We start from the raw sequence: 17934 nt of genomic DNA, 5'->3' as shown, positions 1-17934 counted from the left end.
CATAAACCATATGACTAAGTACTGACCAAATTGAGAGGAAAGTCAAATAATAATAATAAAAGTTAATTTTCTGGGAACCAAAGACTACTTTATTTATTCTCAGTATAAGTTACTGTGTTCTATTTACTGTAGGAAGGGAAGTTGCTTCCTTTAAGAATCTGAAGTTTAGATTCTAAACATTCTTATATTGAAGACTCATTTTTCACATGGTTTGTTCTATCCCTATGTCATGTTGCCTCAATTTCTAGTGTATAAAATAAGACTATTCTTCTAGAAGTTAACGTTTGAACGGTTGGCTTTGTACTTAAGGATTAAAGGCCAAGAAGCTCTTGCCAATTGCCCTTTTGGAAGATCCTGATAAGTATCAACTCTAAACAATCAGATTAATATCAACATGACGCTAACTTTAAAAATCAGAGAAATGTTCAGCTGCACAGTGTATTTTAAGTGTATGTGTTATTGTTGTGGCACATGTCCAGTTTCTTGTATCAAAGGATTATGACTATCTATAAATGCAAATCTGTGAGAATTCTGCCCTATGTATGTATCTCATATAGTCCTGTATGTCACAGAGCACAAGTTAGACCCTTTCTAAGATGATGGCTAAACCAAACAAAAAAATTACAGCAGAAACAGAATCTTCAAGCAGGGTCAACCTATCTTCTCAGGACCTTGACAACAACACTCACAAAATCACAAAATAAAGGGGGAGAAGGATGGCAATCAGGAAGTATAGAACCACGATTTTCTTAGATAGGTTAGTGGGTAAGTCCATGAGGGAACACTTGAAGTTGGCAAGAATACCAAAAGAAGGAAGAAATTGATACAGAGAAGGAACTTCTGAAGACAAAGACCATCTGTCCCTATGCAACTCTTATTAGGGATGATACTTTTTCCATCTGACTACAGTACAGCCAAGCTTTGGGAAAAGAGCCCTATTTGTGTGACATTTGGGGAGCAGGCACCAACTGCACCTGTTGTCCCCAAATCCTGTCTCAGAAATGATCTGCAAAGCGCAGGTCGAGCTAATGGTGAAAACAAGAGATGCCATTATAGAAAGAAATCGTAAGATCAACGGTGAGCATAAGAGCCAATTTTGTGGTGATTTTTCAGATGAGTGAAAGGCAGTAGGTTTTATATAAAGTGTGTGATCAGGCAAAAGTCAGAAAGGAGCTGTGGTTAATATGGAGACCAAAAATGTGAGGAAATATGATCGGGATGTCTTAGAAATAATTTAGGTTATGGGGCAGCAAACTTGAGTTTGAAAACCATGCCATGGCTTAAAGATAAGCACTTCCATGTATTATTAATTTATTCATTAAACAAACATTGGTGTTTCTATTACGTCAGAACCTGTTCTGTGTTCAGAACCTGTTCAGTGTTAAAAGGCACAATAGTGAAAAAGATAGGCAAAGATCAAGAAAGTAGGGAGCATATATTAGCAGATGATGTAAAATACAAGAAAAGAGATAGTATGAAGAAAAAAAAAAAAGCAGAAGGTAGAAAGTGAAGAAAGCTGCTATTTTTTTAAGGAGAGAGAGACCTTTCTAAGAATGGACATCTGAACAAAGACCCAAAGGAAAGGAAGCAGCCAGTCATAGGATGATTCGGGTAGGTTGTTCCAGTCAAAGGGAACAGAGGGAAACATGAAAAGGCCTTGAGGCAGAAGCCTGCCCAGCATCCCCAAAGGATAGCAAGGAAGCCAGTATGAATAAAGGGGAGAAAGATAGGTGAGGCCAGGAAGTATTTGGGGCTGGATGATATACCCCATTGTATAGACCCTGGTAGAGACTTTTTATTTTATTCTACAGTGTCACAGGGAAACCTTTGAAGGTTACTGAATTTTGTCTTTATTTTTTGTTTTTTATTTTTAAGGGAACACTGGCTGTTGTGTGGAAAGTAGATCAAGAAAGATAAGAATGGAAGCAGGGAGACCATTTGGAAGCTATTGCTATAATCCAGGCCTAATGTGGTGATGGCTTTGAAATCACTGGTAGTGACTGACAGGACACCGACGAATGTTAGATACAGAGTATATTCAGGTGGCTTGCTGATGGAGTGAGTAAGGGAGTTAAAGAGAGGAATCAAGGATTACTCCATAGTTTGGGGCTGAAGCAATAATCAGATAAGTGATGGTGTCCTTCACAAAGACAGGAAACACCAGAGGAAGGCCTGACTCTCAAAAGGGAAATTAAGAGCTCGGTGTTAATCATGTTAAGTTTCACATGCCCATTTCTTTCTGACTGTTGGTATCAAGGACTCAATTGGTTCTCAGAGTCTGGAGTTAAGGGGAGGGGTCTAGAGATACACCCTTGGGAGTTGTCACCATATATTTGGTGCCTACAGCCATTGGTTTGGATGAAGCGGGATACATAGTAAGTACTCATTCTCTTTCCTTCCTGTATGGAAAACAAAAGAAGGGAGATTCCAGCTAGAGGAGCATGAAGCAAGTCGTACTTGAGTTAAGCCTTTGAAGTATGGCTAGAATCTTAATAATCAAAATTATAGGGAAACATAACCAAGAAATAAGAAATAGTATAAACTAAAGCAAGGAGATAGAGAAGAGTAGTCTATGTACAAAAAACTGAGACTCACTGAGTGACTGAGGCATGAACTTCTTCCAGGGAACTGGTAAAGAATCGGCCTGGAAACTCAGGTAACCTCAGAATGTATAGACTCAGAATCTGTATTCAGGGGTTCATGGGGGGAGCCTTTGGAGGGTTATGAGCAATTTATGGTTTATGAGGTTTATGATAGAACTCAGTTCAAGCAGTGCTTTTGTACGATTAATCTAATGAACAAAAAAAAAATCAGAAACAGACTCAAACACAGAGAACATACTGGTGGTTGCCAAAGGAGAGGGAGGGAGGTGGGCACAATGGGTAAAAGGGAGTGGGAGGTCCAGGCTTCCAGTTATAGAATGAATAAATCATGGGGATGAAAGGTACAGCATTGAGAAGCTAGTCAAAGGCATTGTGATAGTGTTCTATGGTGACAGATGGTAGACACTTGTGATGAGCATAGCGTAACATACGGACTTATTGACTCACTGTGTTCTATGCTGAAACTAATGTAACACTGTATATCAATTAGACCTGACTGGGAAACATTTCATAATAATAAATAAATTTAATGATGGATAAAGAAAAGTAAATAAATAAAGTAATGGAAACTTTACTTTCTGGAAAAGTAAAATCTAAAGTAAAAAAAAATACATTTTTTTTTAAATTTTTTACTCTGGAATAAAAAAATACAATACCTGGAAAAAAAATCTGAGAGTGCAAAATATATTTGAAATACATAAAAGTGAGAATTGGATAAACCAGACAGAAAGCTGTTATAATACTCCATGTTTGGATGAAAAGATGGAGGTATTTTTTAAAATTCATCAGATTAAAGTACATTTTGGAAGTACCAAGCATCTAAGAGATAGGATAAACTACTGGAAAAAGCCAGGCTACAGAAGGGATAATCTCTAGTTTCTAGTAATGTATATACTATCTTACTTGTGCTAAATACTATATTACTCAATAAAGCATGATTCTAATGCTCTAAATTAGCAAGTGGAGATTTTTCTTTATGTCCAAATTCTGATCCTACTATCACCCTTCTTTTTGGTGCAGTATTCCAAGTGTTAGATTTTTGTGACTGACTCAATTTGAAGCCTTTGAGAAGCAGAATTCATCAAAATGCTTTTAGCAGATTGGCTATTCTTTTACGTCCAAAGCTTTTTTGCCTTATAATTAAAAATATCAATTCTTTCCTACAGAGACATGTGACACAATCCGGTGGTAATCGTAAATTCAAGTGCACTGAATGTGGAAAAGCTTTCAAATACAAACATCATCTAAAAGAGCACTTAAGAATCCACAGTGGTAAATATTTCTTTTCTGTCTACACCTTGAATATTATAGCATATATGGTAATAAATAAATCTGTTGTATCGTGATCTACACACATGGTCAGAAATTTTGCTTTTCTTGTAGAATGAAGACTAACCTGGAGAAATTTTTTATTTATAAATCATATTTTATTGGAATCTTGATCTTTAACTAAAGCATAATAAGCTAATATAATATGACATACTCCTCCAATTTTTTTAATCAGAATATATATTATATATATTATATATATTTTTTAATATAGAATAAGAAGTGCAACCTCCTTGAGCTTTCTGATGAATACTAATTCCATTGCCTCTTTTGCACAGTTAACAAGGGAGTGAAAAAGGATATAGAGGTACAATTTGTACAAGAAAGTAAAGTGGCCAAGATGTTCTTTACCTGAAAGAAATAGAAGTGAGTCAGGGTGATGCAGAGTCACCCTGAAAATTTTAAAGAAAAATTTAAAGCATCGAAAATTTTAAAGAAAATATGTTTACCTACCATTTCACCTTTCTATTCCACATCCTTTTCTAAATTATACTTACAAAATGATATTATCTGAGAAAAATATGTCTGTTTTAGAAACTTAGAAACAAAAAGAGCTGTATTTGCAGGTCTTAGGGCTTTACTTCAAAAGCTATAACAAAAACTCCATAGCATCTCACATTGCACTGTGACATCCATTCATCTGATTAATTTTGGTATGTTATTTTAGATTTATTTTATTTTTTAAAGATTTTATTTATTTATTTGACAGGCAGAGATCACAAGTAGGCAGAGAAGCAGACAGAGAGGAGGAAGCAGGCTCCCCACTGAGCAGAGAGCCTGATGTGGGGCTCGATCCCAGGACCCTGGGATCATGACCTGAGCTGAAGGCAGAGGCTTTAACCCACTGAGCCATCCAGGCACCCCTTGTTATTTTAGATTTATTAAATAGTAGTGAAAAATAACTCTTTTCTAATTAATGAGAAATGATGGCTGTCTGCATGTGACTTATTTTGTGGAAATGATTGTATTGACATTTACATCTTATAAACATCCTACAAAAAGAGTACAACGGGTGGCTTTGTGAAGGGTGACTAGTAATATCTGTGTTTTATTTTCGAACTACATTTCTAGCCGCTTCACTGTCTTGTTTGTTGAGGGCTAATAAGGTTAAAGTTACCAATTTGTTTAAACCAAGATTCTTGCAAAAACATTTATTTATTTGCACACTTAAATGTTCCTGGAAATGAGAAGTTGTCTTTTGCAGTTTGCCACAAAATCCTATTTCTTTTCTTAGCTCCTGGGCTATCAAAATTTTTCATCAAGAATATATTTTTAATGACCTGCTTTCTTATTACAGATGATTTGAAGTTGTTGATAGAGATAGAGCTAGTTCAAGAGCATTTTCTTAAATGTTGAGATTGGAGTAGAGGAGGGAAAATAAAATTTAGAGTAAGATTCATGTACAAAATGAGTCATATGGTCCTATTGCAGTTTTAGAGGCTGTGGATCTGTCAGAGCTGCAGAGGGTGCAGAATTGGGAAGCATGCATCACTCCAGGGATTGCAATGCAAGGCAGAAACAGGAAGTTGGTATTGCAAAATTCTACGTTGATATTCAAAAATCCATCTCAGTCAAGTAGTAGGCAGGAAGCTACTGTCTATAGTACAGACAGAAAGTGTACAAGAGCTCCAAGCTTGTTAGCAGTACACTGCTGCTGCTGCTGCTGCTGCTGAAGTAGCCGGTGCGAATCAGGTCACATCACGGAACACAGGGCATCACCGTACTCTGCACTGTCCATCCATTATGTATTTACATGATAGTCTTGTCCTTAAGGATATGTAATGTGAAACTGTATACCTCTAATACAGCAAGAAATTTTAATTTTAAAATGTATTAGGAAAATAAAGTTAAGGAAGTAACACAGGCATGAAGTAAACGTGAAGTAAAATGGATATACTGTGAAATGCCAAGCACATGCTGGAAGCAGACCACACATTAGACTCTTAAGGTTTAGGAAATCAGAAAACTGTGATCAATAACCATGACCCAGATTGTCTGCAAGTAAAAGGAATTAGTCGCTAGGAAAAGTACAACTCTTCCCACTACGAAGACCATAGAAAAACAAAATGCATTTTATATCATTTTCCAAAGTATCCTTAAAATAGTACAGCAGAAAAATTGATAGGGTTTTCTTTTTAAAGTAAGATTCTCCATGGACGCCTGGGTGGCTCAGTCAGTTAAGTGGCTGCCTTTGGCTTAAATGATCAGGTCAGGATCCCAGCGTCCTGGGATCAAGTCCCTCACCAGGCTCCTTATTCATCGGGGAGTCTGCTTCTCCCTCTGCCTTCTTCTCCCCCTGCTTGTGGTCTCTCTCCCTCTCTCTCTGACAATTAAACAAAAACCTTAAAAAAATAAAAATAAAATAAGAGTCTCCAGTAGGAAACCAGTGCTATTTCACCAAAATGCAATTCAGAAAAAGTATTTCTCCAGAGTATTTCTCCTTTATTCCAAAGGAAGATTTCTTGAGTCGGGGCTTCTCAGTGTCATCCCAGGATGGTACCAGTCTATAAGCTTTTTTGAGACTGGTTCTTGAAGTGCTACGTACAGAAATCACAAGTAATTTAGAAACTAGCAGATGAAGAAAAAACTGTGACAATTTTATTATATTTTATACAATATTGATCTTACAGTAGATTGGAAATTTAAAACAAAAAAAAAAAATGGAGGGGGGCGGATAAAAATGTCCTTCACTGCAGATTTGAAAGAGCTGTTTAGAGTCTCAAATAATGGATGAGCTTCATATCCTTCAAGAAACCTCTGTAATCTTTCTTTGTCAGCTCACTTTCTAATCAGGGTCTTCAAATTATACTCCACAAAATTACCTGGATTGTTGCTATCTTCCGACACCACTAAAATGAGCCGTATGCTGAGTCATGTGTTTTAGCCATCATCTGAATTTCTCATGTGGGACCTGAGCTATGATGAGGAGCAGGTCACCTCACCTCCACTCAGAGGTGAGACAAAAAAGGCTCCTGCTCCCGGGCTCTGATCCTCCCCAGAAAATAACCTGAGTTTGTTCCATAGCCCTATGAACTTTAGCCTGGAAAGTTTTTACATCAGATGCAACCAAATGTCCACCTCAGCCATTACAAAAAAGAAATCGGTCTTCATAGGACATCAGACTTCTTACAGCACAACTTCACCTCATTCAACAGTTGCTAGACAGACAGATTAGGCGAGGTACTCTATGTATAAACTATTAAGCTATGAAGTTAGAAACAAGGGGTTTTCCAACAAACTTAGTAGATTTGGCTATAGGACAACTGCTCCACTTCTTTCTGGTAATGATAAAATACCAGGTAATCCCCAACCATAATACTGACAACTAGCATTTATTGCGTACTTAACTGTGGACAGCCCCATTCTAGTTATTTGTGTACATTAACTCATACAGTCTCAACGATAGCCCTCTGAGGTAGATGCTATTATTTCCTCCCTTTCTACTGATGAGAAAATGGAGGTTCAGAGAGCTTAATTAACCTATCCAGAGTCACTCAGCTAGTCCATGGAAAAGCCAGGGCCTCGGTGTAGGTATCCTGACTCCAAAGCTGTTGCCTTAGCCACTGTGCTCCTCTGTCTCCCTGTTTGTAAAGATAAAAATAATCTGTCGGGCCCCTGGGTGACTTGGTCAGTTAAGTGTATGCCTGCTTCCTGCTCAGCAGGGAGTCTGCTTCTCCCTCTCCCTCTGCCCCTCCCCACCATTCCTGCTGTCTCTCTCTCCCTCTCTCAAATAAATAAAATCTTTTTTAAAAATAATCTATATCATAGATTCTTATTTTCCAAGTGTCTCTAACAAGAGAACAAATATATAGCTCATCTAAAAATGTTATGCAAGAATTTAAAATGTTAAAATAGAAATACTAGAACACATCCATTGTTTTACACCCCTCCCCCAGAAATTTACCTGGTACATTTGAGTATTGAATCATATTTCAGGCATCCCCTTGGAAAGATACTGATAAGCTGGAGAATTTCCAGAGATGAGTTAACAAGTGGGTAGGTGGGAAGGGTTCTAAAAACTATGTCCAATAAGGAATCTTTGAAGGACCTGGGTATATTTAAGAAGAGAAGTGTAAGGATACGGATGACAGCTCTTCACCAGCTTGAAAGCCCGGCTTTTAGCAAAGTTAGGCTTGCTCTGTGTGGCATCAGAGCACAGGCTAGGACAGGAAACTGGGCCTAATAACAGGTGAATTCTGGCTTAGTACTCAACCTGTATATCCATAGAATTACTTTTTAAAAGAATCACTAACATCTATTGAGACCACACAGAGTTTTGCTGTATTATGTCATGTAACTGCTACAACAATCCAGTAAGGATGTATCTACATTTATTTATACACCAAAACACTGAGACTCGGAAGATTAAGAAAATAGTAAGAGGCACTTGGGGGACTCAGTCATTTGAGCATCTAACTCTTGTTTTCAGCTCAGGTCATGATCTCAGAGTCATGAGATTGAACCCCGCTTTGGGCTCCATATGCTCCCCGCGAGTCTGCTTACGATTCTCTCTCTTTCTCCTTCTTCTCTCCCCCCACTCCTGCCACCTCTTCTCTCAAAATAAATAAGTAGATAAAATCTTTTTTAAAAAACTCATGGCAGAACCAAGTTTTGAACCCAAATTCATGCTTCCCGGCAGAACCAAACTAGACCATCTTCCATAGGGCTGTCCAGCAGGTAATAACCTACTTTTAATAAAGGAACTTAAGCAAGAGGCTAGCTAAAGTCCAGGATGATATAAAATGAACTCTTACTGTACAAGAGGGCCTCTTAGATCCCTTCCAGTTCTAATATCCGATTATACTTCGAGAAAATATAACTCACCTTTTAAAAATTGTGCAATACTGAAATTACATTAGAAGAACTTACATTCTCACTGCTTTCATTTTCATTCTTAAAAAGAACAGAGGAAAGAAAGAGCTTTATCTTGATATTGAGTAGATAAATAGTATCACCATATTCCGTAAGTTTGCAATTAGCCATCCATTCATCCAAAAAAGTCTTGTTCAGCATTTTTGTAACCTACACTTCAATGGATAGAAGGCATAAATGGCACACAAGACTCAAGTTCCTACCTTATTGAAACTGATAGTCTTTAACCTATAAATTATAAATGAATGAACTATAAATATAAATTAAAATTAAGATGTGAAATTAGGGTTGTCTGAAAGTATTCCACTTGGCTCCATGCTTCTCAAAATTTTCTACCGAAGTATCCCTAATAGCTGACAAGGATAAATGCCTTCTCTCCCAGGTCTAGGGAAGCAACTTGACATAAGCCTCTACAAGCAAGGAGCTTCTTTGACATTGTGGATTTTTCCTAACAAGTCACATGAATTTTGTCTTTTTCTCCATGGTATAATCTGTGTTTTAATATTAAAATGTTTTAAATTACTGTAACCACTCTCACTAAAACTGAAACTACAAGAAAGCTTTACATACCCACTAGAACATTGCCTTCTAGCTCCAGGAGTGCATACCTCCCAGTTTAACAAGCCAAGACTGATAGCAATACCTCATATGGAAAGTTTTCTGCCCACTGAAAAAGATGTTTTCAAGGAAACCTTAAAAGCTTTTGGGTATGGGAAGGAAGTATTCATACTTGTTAAGTCTTATATAAAGGAGATTTTATTTACTTTTCTTTCCTGTAACATTAATTTATCCTGCAGATGGTTAAGTATAGTGAAATGTAGAAAAATTACATAGGTAGGTAAAATAGGATAAGAAAAAAAAAATTAACTTGAATGAGTAGATGTACATTTGACCCTTGAACAATGCAGGGTATGGGAGCCGGCCTTTCATGTGGTCAAAACTCCACATATAACTTTTGACTCCCCAAAAACTTAACTACTAATAGCCTACTGATGACCATAAGCCTTACCTATAACAGAAAGTCAATTCATACATGTTTTTATGTTATATGTATTACATACTGCATTCTTACAATACAGTAAGCAAGAGAAAAGGGTATTTAGACTCATAAGGAAAAGAAAATACATTTACAGTACTGTAGGATATTTATCAAAAAACTTCTACGGGTTAAGTTAACCCATACAGTTCAAACCCATGTTATTCAAGGGTCAACTGTAATTCTTTTTAGCATTTGAGAATTATTTGAAGTTTTAAAGGTTAGCAGGAATATTATACACATGTGCTAAGAAGATGCCCTTATGGGCTAGCACGTGTACTACAGATGAGGGTTTTGCTAGTCTTTATAACATTTCTGTCAGTTTTGAACTTACAATCAATATTCTAAATTGAAACTGTTTAAGGACAATGTGGACATATAACTTGTATGTAATAATTCAGTGAATATAATTTTTTGTTGTTCAGGAGAGAAGCCATATGAATGCCCAAACTGCAAGAAACGTTTTTCCCATTCTGGTTCCTATAGCTCACACATAAGCAGTAAGAAATGCATCAGCTTGATGCCTGTGAATGGGCGACCAAGAACAGGACTCAAGACGCCTCAGTGTTCCTCACCATCTCTTTCGGCATCACCGGGCAGTCCCACGCGACCACAGATACGGCAGAAGTTAGAGAATAAGCCCCTTCAAGAGCAACTTTCTATAAACCAAATTAAAACTGAACCTGTGGATTATGAATTCAAACCCATAGTGGTTGCTTCAGGAATCAACTGTTCAGCCCCTTTACAGAATGGGGTTTTTAGTGGTGGTGGCCCGTTACAGGCGACCAGTTCTCCTCAGGGTGTGGTGCAAGCTGTTGTTCTGCCAACAGTTGGTTTGGTGTCTCCCATAAGTATCAATTTAAGTGATATTCAGAATGTACTTAAAGTGGCAGTGGATGGTAATGTAATAAGGCAAGTTTTGGAGAATAATCAAGCCAATCTTGCATCCAAAGAACAAGAAACAATCAGTGCTTCATCCATACAGCAAGGTGGCCATTCTGTTATTTCCGCCATCAGTCTTCCTTTGGTTGATCAAGATGGAACAACCAAAATCATCATTAACTACAGTCTTGAGCAGCCTAGCCAACTTCAGGTTGTTCCTCAGAATTTAAAAAAAGAAAATCCAGTCCCCACAAACAGCTGCAAAAGTGAAAAGTTACCAGAAGATCTTACTGTTAAATCAGAGAAGGACAAAAGCTTTGAAGGAGGAGCGAACGATAGCACTTGCCTTCTGTGTGACGAATGTCCAGGAGATATTAATGCACTTCCAGAATTAAAGCACTATGACCTAAAGCAGCCTACTCAGCCTCCTCCACTCCCTGCCCCAGAAGCTGAGAAGCCCGAGTCCTCTGTTTCATCTGGTGGAGATGGCAATCTGTCTCCCAGTCAGCCACCTTTAAAGAACCTTTTGTCTCTTCTGAAAGCTTATTATGCTTTGAACGCACAACCAAGTGCAGAAGAGCTCTCAAAGATTGCTGACTCAGTAAACCTACCCCTGGATGTAGTAAAAAAGTGGTTTGAAAAGATGCAGGCTGGACAGATTTCAGTGCAGTCTTCTGAACCATCTTCTCCTGAACCCGGCAAAGGAAATATCCCTGCAAAGAATGATGAGCAGCCTCAATCTACAAATACAAATGAGCCCCCGGACAGCACAGTAAATCTACAAAGTCCCCTGAAGATGACTAACTCTCCAGTTTTACAAGCGGGATCCACCGTCAATGGTTCCAGAAGTAGTCCATCATCCCCATCACCTCTAAACCTTTCCTCCTCCAGAAACACACAGGGTTACTTGTACACAGCAGAAGCCGCACAGGAAGAGCCACAAGTAGAACCTCTTGATCTTTCACTACCAAAGCAACAGGGAGAATTATTAGAAAGGTCAACGATCACTAGTGTTTACCAGAACAGTGTTTATTCTGTCCAGGAAGAACCCTTGAACTTGTCTTGCGCAAAAAAGGAGCCACAAAAGGAAAGTTGTGTTACAGACTCAGAACCAGTTGTAAATGTAATCCCACCAAGTGCCAACCCCATAAATATTGCTATACCTACAGTCACTGCCCAGTTACCAACGATCGTGGCCATTGCTGACCAGAACAGTGTTCCATGCTTGCGAGCACTAGCTGCCAATAAGCAGACTATTCTGATTCCCCAGGTGGCTTACACGTACTCGACTACGGTCAGCCCTGCGGTCCAGGAACCACCCTTGAAAGTGATCCAGCCAAATGGGAATCAGGTAAAGAAAAGGACCCTATGCCAAAGCTATTTGCTAACATGCTAGTTTGACTTCTTTTGGTGAAATTTTTCGAATAAAACCAGTCTATTTGGAGCCAAGTACGTTGTTAAAAGTTTTTTTGAAAGGAAATAGATTTGCCTTAACTTTCGTAGCATCACACCTTCAGTTTCTTACTAATCCCAAGTATGGTTATCAACTACCATTGTGCTATTCTCCTGGGGAAATGAGAAGTCTTAGCTAAAGACTTGACTATCTGAAGGTTGAGACATTAAAGAAAAATTGGAATATTCACCAATTAAATTTCTGTTTCTAGAGTTATATTCCCCAAATGAGTAACAGCTTCTGCTGTATCATCAATACATGGAAATACATTCCCATTCACAGACCCGTCACACTAGCAAAACTGAGCTATTACTTTTTATGTGTTAGCACCTATATTTATTAAAGGCTTTGATTAAACAAGAATTAAGTATACAAAGAGCTCATCTAGTGAATTTGCTGATCACTTTACGAGCTGTAAACTAAGACAGCTTTCAGTCATAATTTATATACATGAGTCCATATATCCATTTTCCTCCTTCCCTTCCCCCAAAAACCGATGATGTAGTTTTAGATAGAACCATTTTTGTGACTGTTGTGTGGCTCATTGTCCAGACTTTTTTTTAGGTCACTAGCCTTGATGTCCTCAGTTTTTTTCATTGGTTTCTTATTGAATCACCCAAATACTAGAGATAAATTTGATCTTTCATCCAAATATTTGCTGTAGGTAGGTGCAGCTGAAATAATTACAATATCCTGTTCAAATCTATATCTGCTGCTTTCTTCCCCCTTAAATATCACTACTGATTGGGTTACCTGTAGTGAATTCATCTAGACTCTCAGTGTACACAGCACTGTGCACACCTTTGAATAATAAAGGGGGACCCACCAACATTTCACTTAATCATAAGACCACATCCCATAGCAATGAAAGTAGTCAAGTTGCTTTAGCACAAACTGGCAGTTCACAGACCACCCAGGCAAATGGCTGCACCTCTCCCACTTTGCAAATTATATGAAATGTTGTGAAAAGCCTTTGAGCTTTTAGACAGTTTGTGGGTTTAGAAGCAATAGAATGGAAAACTTTAGGAAAGACATAAGGATCTTGAGGGACCCAATTCCTCTACCAGTAACTGTTTACTTACATGAGAGCTTCCGACACAATATTTACCGCCCTGAGGCTGCCTGAAATGTTTTTATACCACTGAAATTCTGAAGATTGATTTTGTCTAGCAGGTATTCTTGTTTCAAAATATAGACCCCCTGCATTGTTTTGCCATCTTGTTCATTAGAAAAGTGGTAGAGAAAAGCCCTCTCTTTTCGAAGAAACCACAGAGGTCAGTTTGTAAACCTCTGAAGTTCTGGAGGATACAACTGAAAGACCACCTTTTAAAAACAGAATCTTCATTTTTGCACAGTAAAACCCAGAAAGAAAAAAATGAAGGTAAATGAGGCAGTTAGAAATTGGTGATGATGTAGCAAACTTCTAAGTTTAAAATGTGTGCAAATTTCTCATTAAATCACGATTCACTTGAAACCAGGTAAATTTTGTTACTGTACATTTTACATTCTTTCTTTTCATCAGTTGATCACTTGTTTTTATCATCATTATGACTGTATTGCCCCAACCTCACTTTTTTTCTGTATCAACCCCCACATAGCATCTTGCTTTCCTCGAGCTATTGAAAGTATAAATCAAATTAGTTTTTTTAACCTGTATTTTTTACATGTGTCTCTTGTTTACCTTTTAATCTGAAATTAAATGTTCTTCTTTTTTTCTATAGGATGAAAGGCAAGACACTAGTTCAGAAGGAGTATCAAATGTAGAAGACCAGAATGACTCTGATTCTACACCACCCAAAAAGAAAATGCGGAAGACAGAAAATGGAATGTATGCTTGTGATTTGTGTGATAAGATATTCCAAAAGAGTAGCTCACTATTGAGACATAAATACGAACACACAGGTATGTCGATGAATCTGACAACTTTTGAAAAATGACTCTGTAACCCTTTCCACAAACCAAAGTGCTTCCAAAAGCCTTGTGAGGATTTTGTGTCATGGCTTGTGTTCTTATTTTGCAGGTAAGAGACCGCACGAGTGTGGGATCTGTAAAAAGGCATTTAAACACAAACATCATTTGATTGAACACATGCGGTTGCATTCTGGAGAAAAGCCCTATCAATGTGACAAATGTGGGAAGCGTTTCTCACACTCTGGGTCTTATTCTCAACACATGAATCATCGCTACTCCTACTGCAAGCGAGAGGCCGAGGAGCGGGATAGCACGGAGCAGGAAGAGGCGGGACCGGAAGTCTTGGCCAGCGAGCATGCTGGGGCCCGGGCGTCTCCCTCACAGGCCGACTCTGACGAGAGAGAGAGTCTGACGAGGGAAGAGGATGAAGACAGTGAAAAAGAGGAAGAGGAGGAGGAGGACAAAGAGATGGAAGAACTGCAGGAAGAGAAAGAATGTGAAAAACCGCAAGGGGAGGAGGAAGAGGAGGAGGAGGAAGACGAGATGGAGGAGGAGGAGGGGGAAGAGGCAGAGAATGAGGGAGAAGAGGCAAAAACTGAAGGTCTGATGAAGGAAGATGAAGCTGTAAATCAAGCGAGCAGCTTAGAACAAAAAGTGAGCAAGAAGAGTGAGCAGGTGTCTGAAGAAAAAACAAATGAAGCCTAATAGTTTTTCTAGAAGGAAAATACATTCTAATTGGTAATGAAGTTTGTTCTATATTATACATGCTTTTCATGGAAACACAGTAACCTGTATACTGTGGTTTCTGTTCACTACTGTGTAAAGTAAAAATTTAAAAAAAATACAAAATACAAAAAAAAACAAAAAAACCACACAAAAAAAAATCCGGGTGTGCCTGATCTCAGACCTAGTAATTTTTCATGCATTTTTCAAAGTTAGGAAGAAGTTTGTAACACGAAGCAGATTAGAAAACTTTAATGACTCGGAAAGCAAAGATTTAACAGGTTAAAGGAAACTGATTAATTAGATAAGCATCTGGCATTGTTTCTTTTTGTCAGTATTAATTATCACTCTTACGTTGGTTTATTCTTAAGCTGTACAATTGGGAGAAATTTTATAATTTTTTATTGGTAAGCATATGCTAAATCCACTTCAGTATTTTATTATGTTTTTTAAAATGTGAGAACTTCTGCACTACAAAATTCCCTTCACAGAGAAGTATAATGCAGTTCCAAACCATGCTAACTACCTTTTATAAATTCAATCTAGAAGGTAGTAATTTCTAATATTTAGACATCATAGTGGAGTATTATCATTTCAAGTGTATTGTTAGCCTTAAGAAAGCAGCCGATAGAAGAACTGAAGTTTCTTACTCATGTGATTTAAAATGGAGTTCAGAAGATTGTCTTTGAGTTCTGATTGCAGGGACTAACAGTGTTAATCCTGGGAAGGGTAGCAGAGTCGTCAGAATCAGTGTTCGTAATTGTGTTTGAGTATGTGGTGACAAATATGAAGGATATGATATGAAGCTTTGTATCTCCTTTGGCCTTAAGCAAGACCTGTGTGCTGTAAGTGCCATTTATCAGTATTTTCAAGGCCCTAACCCGCCTTCGTTCAATGTGTGGCCTACAATAACTAGCATTTGTTGATTTGTTTATTGTATCAAAATTCCAAATAAAACTTAAAACCACTGACTCTGTCAGAGAAACCTAAACACTGGGACATTTCATCCTTTAATTCCTCAGTATTCATTTTATGTTAATTGACTTTCAAAATTTCTCTACAGAAATGAAAGGGAAATTTTCTAATCTGCTCTATCCATGTACTTGCATTTCAGACATGGACATGCCATTGTTATTTGGCTCATAACTGTTTCCAAATGTTAGTTATTATGGACCCAGTTTATTAACAACATTAGCTGATTTTTACCTATCAGTATTATTTTATTTCTTTTAGTTTATAGATCTGTGCAACATTTTTGTACTGTATGTCTTCAAACCTGGCAGTATTAATACCCTTCTTACTGACATGTACTTTTAGTTTTAGAAAACTTTTATATTTATGTGTCTTATTTTTATATTTCTTTATTTATTACACAGTGTAGTGTATAATACTGTAGTTTGTATTAATACAATAATATATTTTAGTATGAAAATTTGGAAAGTTGATAAGATTTAAAGTAGAGATGCAATTGGTTCTCTTGCATTGAGATTTGATTTAACAGTGTTACGTTAACATTTATACTTGCCTTGGACTGTAGAACAGAACTTAAACGGGAATGTATTAGTTTTACAACTACAATCAAGTCATTTTACCTTTACCCAGTTTTTAATATAAAACTCTTAAATTTTGAAATTCACTGTGTGACTAATAGCATGATGCTCTGCAGTTTTATTAAGAGATTAGCCTAACCATCAAACTCTCATCTCCTTAGTAAGCCAAATTAGGATAACCTCATATAAACAGTGTTGGGAACAATGTTTAACATTTTGTGCCAATTTGTTCCTGTATTCATGTATGTAAGTTACAAATCTGATTCTTCATTTTTAAGTTCCTTGTTACACCATGGTCATTTTCTAGTTTTTTACCAGACTCCCCCATCTCACAATAAAATGCATCAAGAAGCCTGACCTGCTGTCATTCTGTTCTTTATTAGCGAGGTTTTCTTTGGAAATCTCTCTGTGAAATGAGATATTGCACAGTCATCTTGCACTCAGTTTATCTTGGGCTGAATGTGGGTAACAAACTAAACGTTTTAGACATTCACCACTAAACCATGGACTTCCCTGTGGCCAAATGTTTCTGGGAAGATCAGAGTTGGCAACTAAAGGCTTCCTCAGAGGTTGTTCCATCTCTCTGAAACCCTGACCACACCCCCTCATGATCTTGTGACTTCTCATCCTCAGGTCACTTCAGGAAATCCTGGGTGTAGATGCCTTTCCTCTGTACGTTCCTTGTACCTTTCTTGCCATAGCTCTTACACAGTTATTTATATTCCCTCCCTACTAGGAACATGAACCGTATCTGCCAGAGTCACTCTAACACCCCCAACGCCTAGCAGAGTGCCTGGCACTAGAGGTACAAGAGATTTTATTGAAAGAAAATGTTATTTGCATGTTAACTGAGCTCAGCTATGTCTTTACTACTCTTTTGCCTCTAATCCAAGAATATGCATATTAAATTATTCCAGCAATCTTTTTCTTACTCAGGTCTTATTAAACATTTGACATTATAGACAGTAAATTATGCCACCCTTTTCAATAGAATGCCTTATGATTCTGATGAGAGAGTTTATCTCTAGGTGTCTTTCTGATGCTTACCCTCCTGGTACATGACACAGGCATTCAAGGCCTATGGAAATGACTGCTTCTAGTATGAATGATGCGACCAATTCCAGAGGACTCTATTTTAGGACTCACTTCTGTTTCTATGACCCCACATTCCTAAGTACTCATTAATGTCATGTTGCTTCATTTCTTCTGTCACCGAGAATAGTTAACCAATGAACAAACTCACCATGTAGGGTTGGGAACTAAGAATAAGTAACCTTTCCTAGAAGGCATTTATACAGCAATCTCTGTAATAAGCGGCTCAAAGAAGACAATGCTTGATACATATGGATAAATGGCTAACAAAGGAAGCTAGCCGTTATCAGAGAAGTTCTGGAAAGGAAGACAAGTGAACACTTCCCAGTATTTACTTAAATCACATAACAACAATAGGGCTGTATGTTATTTACTTGTGCGTTGCAAAGGTGCTTCACTACTATTACCAAAATTAATCTTCACAAAATATATATATAAACCATGTTCCTATGAACACACACACACACACACATTAGTAGCAGA

At 37.6% G+C, this 17934-nt stretch overlaps 1 protein-coding gene across 10 annotated transcripts in view; it reads left to right on the top strand.

Moving 5' to 3' along the window:
* ZEB1 (zinc finger E-box binding homeobox 1) overlaps positions 1–16667 on the top strand; it is a 187095-nt gene extending 170428 nt beyond the window's left edge. For 8 of the 10 annotated variants that reach the window (XM_032349354.1, XM_032349352.1, XM_032349353.1 and 5 more), the window contains 4 exons: positions 3770–3875; positions 10266–12073; positions 13897–14077; positions 14196–16667. In XM_032349354.1, coding sequence (XP_032205245.1) covers positions 3770–3875; positions 10266–12073; positions 13897–14077; positions 14196–14791 — 2691 coding nt within the window. In that variant the 3' untranslated portion in view covers positions 14792–16667. The remainder of the gene's footprint in view (positions 1–3769; positions 3876–10265; positions 12074–13896; positions 14078–14195) is intronic. The other 2 variants (XM_032349358.1, XM_032349360.1) reach the window with 1 other exon arrangement.
* Positions 16668–17934: the final 1267 nt, after the last annotated feature.

This window comes from Mustela erminea, chromosome 6 (assembly GCF_009829155.1).
Source record: "Mustela erminea isolate mMusErm1 chromosome 6, mMusErm1.Pri, whole genome shotgun sequence".
Lineage (NCBI taxonomy): Eukaryota > Metazoa > Chordata > Mammalia > Carnivora > Mustelidae > Mustela > Mustela erminea.
The sequence above is the reverse complement of the archived record's forward strand: the minus strand, read 5'-3'. Positions and strand labels throughout refer to the sequence as shown.